The 8,368-nt window shown below is 35.9% G+C and overlaps 1 protein-coding gene across 2 annotated transcripts in view; it reads right to left on the bottom strand.

Annotated features, from left to right (window-relative positions):
* LOC148944361 (chitooligosaccharidolytic beta-N-acetylglucosaminidase-like) overlaps positions 1-8,368 on the bottom strand; it is a 178,632-nt gene that overhangs the window by 108,926 nt on the left and 61,338 nt on the right. For both annotated transcript variants that reach the window (XM_089100337.1, XM_089100338.1), the window contains exon 3: positions 7,305-7,577. In XM_089100337.1, the coding sequence (XP_088956463.1) occupies positions 7,305-7,577 (273 nt within the window). The remainder of the gene's footprint in view (positions 1-7,304; positions 7,578-8,368) is intronic.

The raw sequence follows: 8,368 nt of genomic DNA on the forward strand, positions 1-8,368 counted from the left end.
CAAAATTGTTTGTTTTAATTTTGTTCACCATTCTCTTCAACATGCCCTGAAACTTTCTCTGTAATGCCCTTAGCTTCAGTAGCACTAGCAGTTGTCGTCGTAGTAGTAGATGTAGCAGTAGTAGCACTTCCAGTGGTTTTAGTAGCACTAAAAGTAGTAGTTTTAGTAGTTGTAGCAGAAAACACGATTTGAATTTTACGTAGTTCAACACTCTCTGAAGCATGTTCTGAAGGTCTCAACTTAATACCCTAGACTATACCTGGGATACTGCTGATACGCTCTTTTTATAAGCTGCTTTTACAGAGTGTGGTTTTATTTTGTTCAAAGTCCCTTTAAAAATTCCCTGAAAGTTTAAACTTCCTACATTTAGCCTTAGTATTAGTAGTCGTAGATATAATAGCAACAGTAGCAGAAGTAGTAGCAGGATGAGTAGTAGCAGTACGCAAAGACTGCTCCCTGAAACTTCACCTTAATATCCTTAACCTCAGTAGAAGTAGTAGTCATATCAGTCGTTATACTAACAATAGTGGGAACATACACATAGTGGCTTTTGGTTAGTTCAACATTCCCCTAAACGTGTCCTCCGTCAATTGACCATACCCATCACCATTCCAGTAAATATCCGACTTAATACCCTTAGTTATTCTCTAGTTTCCCTCTTTTGACAACCAGTAATGCCCATAGCATGTTTTGATTTAGTTCAACTTTCCCCTCAATATTCTCTGAAAGCTTCACTTTAATTTGACTTTTTAAATATTTAAATTTGAATTGAACTGAAATTATCAGGTCAGTTAGGTTATGTTAGGTTTTATAATTTTGTAATTTTCAAGAGCTCAAAAAGGGCTTAATTTGAATTTCCGATTGAAATGATTATTATGTTCGTAAAGAGCATAAAAAAGGCATCGAGCGATATATTCACTTTATCCGTAAGTCAATAATATAATTTGCGAAAAATTTACCGACATTCCCAACATCTACAGCGATATAGCTTCTTACCTTTCAACTATTCTAAACAAAATGATTATCTCAAAATTTTTATTCCATGTTTTGGAGAGTTAATTAGCTTAGAATAGGGGTTGCCTGCCCTCCGATTTCTTTTGATTCTTAAAAAGGAAACTAGAACTTTTCATTTCAAATCAAATGAGCTCCTTTAAAAGTTCCTATGATAGCGATGCGCTGCCTGTGATATTGCTTATATACCCTTTTAAAAACCTGGACGCATACTGTTTTTTCACTTAACTGACCCCCCCCCCCCCCCGAAGTGTCCCCCAAGAATCTCCCCTTAATATCCTTAGCCCCATTAGCCTAAGAAAAAATAAAAGCAGTGCACCCATAGGGCCTTTTGGTTAGTTAAAAATCCGCCAAAACATACCCTGAAAGATTCAACTGAATAATGTAAGCCGTTCCTCAGATGTTACCATTAAACTCTTTAGTAAGTCTACATCCTATTAATTTGTTTTTATTTAGTTCAACATCCCCCTAAGCATTCCTTGAAAGCTTTATCTTAATACGTTTGCTTCAGTAGGAGTAATAGTTGTAGTAGAAGTAGTAGCATTAGTAGCAGTACGCACATAGCACCTTTTTTTCAAGAGGCCCCTCAACGCACGCTATAAGTTTCAACTTAATACCATAAACCATTCCTGAGATATTGCTTATGCGTTCTCTTGACAACCTGTGTGCCCATAACGTGATTTGATTTATCAATATTGTTTCCATTTTCCCAAAAATTTTCACCTTAATACTTTTAGCAATAATAGCAGCAGTACCAATAGTAATAGTATTATCAGTAGGAGTAAAACTAGTTGTAGCCTTAGGTTTAGTAGCAGAAGTATTAGTAGCGGTAGTAGTAGTAGTAGGATGCAAATATTGCCTCTTGGTATATCCAACATCCCCTCAACAGGCCCTAAAATTTTATTCTTCACACACCAGGACCTTTCGAAAATATTGCTGATACGCCCTAACGACAACGTGAATGCCGAAAAATGCTGAGTACCTGAGTGCTTTTCAAATGAGAAACTTCCAAAATGCACTTTGAAACATCGGTTGAGGTAATACTGACAAGATAAACCAAGAGGCAACACTACCAAAAAAAATTCTATTGCACAAGTAACAAAAACTTCAAAAATACGCTTTGAACGGATCAAGAGAGGTGAGACTGACAAGATAAAAAACAACATAATATTACAAAAAACATTCTGAATCATACATATCAAGTGAAAAACTTACAATACACTTTAAAACAGCAACTGAGGTAACACAGACAAGATAAACCACGACGCAACACTAGGAAAAAATTCCGAGTCATACATTTCAAACGGAAAAACTTCCAAAATGCACTTTAAAAACGTCAGCTATGGTAAAATAGACAAGATAAACCACGACACAACACTATAAAAACATTCTGAGTCACCTGTTTCACACGAAAAAAATTGCAAAAAGTAATTTGGAAAACATCAAGAGAGGTGACAGTGACAAAATAAACCACGACACGTCACTAGAAAAACATTCTGAGTCAAATGTTTCAAACGAATAAACTTCCAAAATGTACTTTGAAACATAAACTAAGGTAAAACAGAGAAGATAAACCACGACTTTACACTACAAAATATCTTGAGTCATATGTTTCAAACAAGAAAACTTCCAAAATGCACTTAGAAAACATCAACAGAGATAATGCTAACAAGATAAACCATGATACAAAACTACAAACAACATTCTGATTTATATTTTTCAAACGAAAAAACTTCCAAAATGCTCTTTGAAAGTATCAAGAGAGGTAATACTGATAGGATAAACCACTATACAACATTATAAAAACATTCTGAGTCATACATTTCAAACGAGAAAACTTCAAAACCACTTTGAAACATCAAATGAGGTAATAGTGGCAGGATAAACCATGATACAACACTACAAAAACATTCTGAGTCGTATGTATCAAACGTAAAAACTTCAAAAATGCACTTTGAAAGCATGAAAATAGCTAATACTGACATGCACTTTGAAACATGAACAGAGGTAACACAGACAAGATAAACCATGCCACAACACTATAAAAACATCCTGAGTCATATGTTTCAAACAAAAAAAATTCCAGAAAGTACTTTGAAAATATCAACTGAGGTAACACTGTCACGATAAACCACGATATAACCAAAATATATCTGGAGTCAAACGTTTCAAAACGAAAAACTTCCAAAATGCACTCTGAAAATATTAACATAGGTAACACAGACAAGATATACCTCGCCGCAATACTATAAAAACATTCTGAGTCATACGTTTCAAACAAAAATACTTCCAAGATGCACTTTGAAATATCAAATGAGATAATAGTGGCAAGACAAACCATAATACACCACTACTAAAAACATTCTGAGTCATATTTTACAAACGAAAAAACTTCCAAACTGCACTTTGAAAGCATCAAGAGAGGTAATACTGACATGATAAACCACTACAAAACACTGTAAAAACATACAGAGTCATACCTTTCAAACGAGGAAACTTCCAAAATGCTCTTTGAAACATCAACAGAGGTAACACAGACAAGACAAACCATGACACCACACCATAAAAAACCTGAGTCATACGTCTCAATGAAAAGAAACTTCCAACATACACTTTGAAAACATCAGCTGAGGCAACACTGACTTGATAAACCATGACACAACACTATAAAAACATTCTGAGTCATGTGTTTCAAACGAAAAAAACATCCAAAATGCAGTTTGAAAATATCAACTGAGGTAACAATAACCCAACAATCCATGACAGAACACTGAAAAATATCTGGAGTCATAAGTTTGTTTCAAACGAGAAACTTCCAAAATACACTTTGAAAATATTAAATGGGTAACCCTGACATGAAAAACGAAAACGCAAAACTATAAAACATTCTGAGTCATACGTTTCAAACAAAAATACTTCCAAGATGCACTTTGAAATATCAAATGAGATAATAGTGGCAAGACAAACCATAATACAACACTACTAAAAACATTCTGAGTCATACTTTACAAACGAAAAAACTTCCAAACTGCACTTTGAAAGCATCAAGAGAGGTAATACTGACATGATAAACCACTACACAACACTGTAAAAACATACTGAGTCATACCTTTCAAACGAGAAAACTTCCAAAATGCTCTTTGAAACATCAACAGAGGTAACACAGACAAGACAAACCATGACACCACACCATAACAAACCTGAGTCATACGTCTCAATGAAAAGAAACTTCCAACATACACTTTGAAAACATCAGCTGAGGCAACACTGACTTGATAAACCATGACACAACACTATAAAAACATTCTGAGTCATGTGTTTCAAACGAAAAAAACTTCCAAAATGCACTTTGAAAATATTAAATGGGTAACCCTGACATGAAAAACAAAAACGCAAAACTATAAAACATTTTGAGTCATACGTTTCAAACGAAAAAGCTTCTAAAGTGCACTTTGAAACATCATATGACGTAACAGTGGCAAGATAAACCATGATACAGAACTACAAAAAACATTCTTGCAATAAAAACTTGAATCATGAAAGAATAAAACTTGAATCCTGAAAGAATAATTTTTAACAAGAAATGTTTGAAAAATGTCTCAGGAAGAGTGATGTTGATTGGATAAAAATATATCCAATGAGGGTGTTCAAGCGCTAGAAGACGCTTAAAATGTTGATGACGGGCGTCGCAAGGTGCAGCAAAGCAGTAAGAGTGTGGTACTGTGCGTGAATTGCTTGGAGTATCACGTTCTGGTAATGTAATTCCAAGTTCCGGTGTTTAATGCCACGGAGATGGTAGGAGGGGCAGTCGTGTTGTGTCGGGGTGGCGGGGTGTCTTTTGTAGGTTATTATGAAAGTCCAGGCTCGTGAAAAACTCGAATTAATGGATTGAAAACATAATTTCAACACGAAAATACCCTAAAAAGTACCTTAGGAATGCTGAGGGAAGCCAGAGGGTGTCGTGTGCCATCCATTGTTTGCTATGGCGACATAATTTGCAACGGGGGCATCTTTTCGAGGGTGGATTTCTAAAATGCAAATCAACGGATTTAAAAGCATATTTTTGCTATGAAAATATCATTAAATGCCTTTAGAATAATGAGAGTGCTAGAAGGTGCAGTATGCCATCCATAATTTGCCAGGGTGGCGTGTATTTCCTTGGAGTAATATGTTTTTATACCTTAAAAGTTAAGGTGGAGTTTTTTCGGCACAGAGGGGCTATAATCTAACATCCCAGTCAAAGAAACGATGCATTTTCGTTAAAAGCTCTTAATATTGCTTAAATTTAGCTCTAATATCAACGCGCCTTCTTGAAATGATTGCTACAACATTGTCACTATGTTGTGAAATATTCACAGTCTTGGCGAAAAGAAACAGGACCTTTTCGCTAAAAAGTGTTATTTGACAGTGATGTGTGCACTGTCAGTACGTAATATGGGCGTCGTCCTTACATAAGATATGTGAACCATCATTGCGTAAGGTGGGTGATGTCGTTGAATTACAAGTGGGGATTCCCCCATGGGTCCTGACGCAAGGTTGCATAAAATTGGGTAATCCATTTTACACCTGACCGTTTAAAACGGGGTCTGTCGTGTTACGTCATTGGACTCCAGGGGATGTGTCGTAAGAATCTCGCCAGTTGTGTTCTCTTTAATAGAACACCTGAAAACAGGGACATATTGCGGGAATCTTGCCAGCCGAGTGGTAAAAACAGGGACCGCATTGCCCAGATGCGAGGGGCTAGTAGCTCAACTTATTGCTACTTGTGTATTATAGCGGCCACACTCCAAATAATCATATAACAATAATGAAACACCTGGAACCAGGGAATCTTGACAGGGTATGTTGTCTGAATCTTGCCGGTGCATGTCGTGATGTCACAGGGCATGCCTTTAAAATCCCTTGTTAATTCCCTATTATTGCTGCTTGTATATTACAGAGACCAAACTCCGATTAATCATATGGAAATACTGAAACACAATTGCGTCATCTGTTCACGGAGACAGAGCATGCGCTTGGAATCTTGCCAGGGCACGTCATTGGAATCTTGGGAGGGCATGTAGAACACCTGGACACAGGGATATGTTGTGGGAATCTTGCGAATACTGAAACAATATTGGAACACCTGGAATCCAGGGAATCTTAACAGGGATGACGAGGGCATGATTTTAAAATCCCATGGGGAAAGGGAGGGCATGACTTTAAAATCCTATGGGAAAAGTGAGGGCATGACTTTAAAATCCTATGGGAAAAGGGAGGGCATAACTTTAAACAGATTGACCCTCACTACTGGTGTTAGTAGTAGTTGCAATAGAAGTTTGTTTTTTAGACTAATGAATGGCTTTGCCTTTCTGATATTGTTGTTTTTGGCATTGTTTAGCCAGTTTTTTAGTTGTTGTACTATTTCTATGTCTTTTTTTATTATATGACCCCGAAATGCGAATTCGGCCCTTCGGGGCTTGTGATAGTCATTTTTCGAAATAAATATCTTATCTTATCTATCTAAGTGGTAGTTGGAGTAGCTATTGTAGTAGTAGTAGCAGGGGTAGTATTATTAGTATCTTTCACATATTGCGGTTTAGTCAGTTGATCTTCCCCTTTAAGCGTTCTCTAAAAATTCCAACTTCATGCCCCAATTTTTTTTTGGGGATAAACCCTTTTGACAATCAACATGATCATAGTGTGTTTAGATTTAGATTAAATTCCCTCTATATTGTCTTAAATTTTCACGTTCATACCCCTACTAGTTTTAATTTTGCTCCTTACTTTAAGTTAAAAAAACACTTTTATTGTTTATTACAAGAAGAATCAAGCCAAAATTTCAGATAAAAAACGCCAAAATAAGAACTTGGCATTCGAGGTCGACTTTTCCAGAAGTATCTCCAAGAAATATAGAACAGATGCGAAATTTTGTTGTTCTGAATTTAGAAATATAATTCAGGCTAATGTTCTTTAAGATTACGACGTAAAATTCTTTTGAAAAAGTTTACTTTTCCAGCTTAGGTAGTTTTTTTTAACACCATGTAGCCTACAACATGAGGAAAAACATAGTTTTTGTTATTCTCCTGGAAAGCAGCCAAGCATTTTACAAACTTCACTGGGATTTTTCTTCCCAGTTTTATAATTCTTGTACCCAGGAAAAATTTCGACTTTGCATCTCTTCCAACATAGGAGCTACAGATAGCTGATCAAACGAACAAAGGTGCAAAAGCAGTAATGTTACTCTATAGCCAAGTAACAGCCCGACAAAAATTTAGATACGCATAAAAAAAAATATAAAGAAATAAAATTACCTGAATATATAAGTCATTTCATCGACTATGGTTTTGCCATCTGGCGTAGGGGCTGTTACGGCATCAAATAGAAAATTCTCCTTAACAACCTCAACATATGTATTGGCTAGCTCAAAGTCTCCCGTGGGAAGAGGCCATAATACTCCATCGCCACGGCAAGTCAATTTGCAAGCTGCTAAAGTCATACCCCCCGGACTTGTAAAGCTATCGTACCGAACGCATGTTTTACCGTCGGATTGATTTTCACATTTCCAGTTATAAGTCGATGATAACCTGGAATTAAAAGTATTTTGGCTGAAATTAGCTTATGAAAGAGGATAAATTACGAGCAAAGGTGGTGGTAGCTGTGAAGATATAAAAAGAGGAATAGACAAGGCAAAGGCTTTTTTTGTAGTTACAAAGAGTTTTCAAAAATGGTACGATAGATTTTTAGAGGTAAGATTAAGATAAAATAAAGGCCGAGGTGATGACTTTAGCCAAATATGGCTCTGAAAAGTGGAAAGCTTCTGAAAAAAAGAAATATAGGATAGATGTATGCCAATGCTGATCTAAGGATTGTTTTTGGTACTGGTTTAAACAACATATTTCAATCAATTACCTGTATCAAAATTTGGTTCAAGTAGTTTATTTATGATTATTATAAATGAAAGATTAAGATAGATTAAGATAGTTTTATGAGTTTTGCTCTTGAAAATCTCAAAGACATTTTCGATGGAGGGGGGGGGGGTGAGCGGGCAAGAACCTGAATGTTAGTTATCTACTGTAAGTTTGGGTCAAACCAATTTGCTATTTGTCCGACAAAATTATATTTTTATGATTATCAGTAGAGAGGGGGGTGTTACTCCGAACATTACCACGTGGTTTATGGTTTTCTCAGTGAGAATGAAAAAACAGGAATTTTCTCACTTGGAAAAACATGAATTTTGTCACATTTATGGTTGTTTTCATGGATGGATATGTGTGTTGGTCGATTTATTTGATGTTTTTCTCGGATGTCAACATCAAATTATGGATGTTTTATGGTTTTTGTCAGTGAGAATTTAAAAACATGAATTTTCTCACAT

This window comes from Artemia sp. Qi Xiang Cuo, chromosome 14, assembly GCF_049724085.1.
Source record: "Artemia sp. Qi Xiang Cuo chromosome 14, ASM4972408v1, whole genome shotgun sequence".
NCBI classification, from domain to species: Eukaryota; Metazoa; Arthropoda; class Branchiopoda; order Anostraca; family Artemiidae; genus Artemia; species Artemia sp. Qi Xiang Cuo.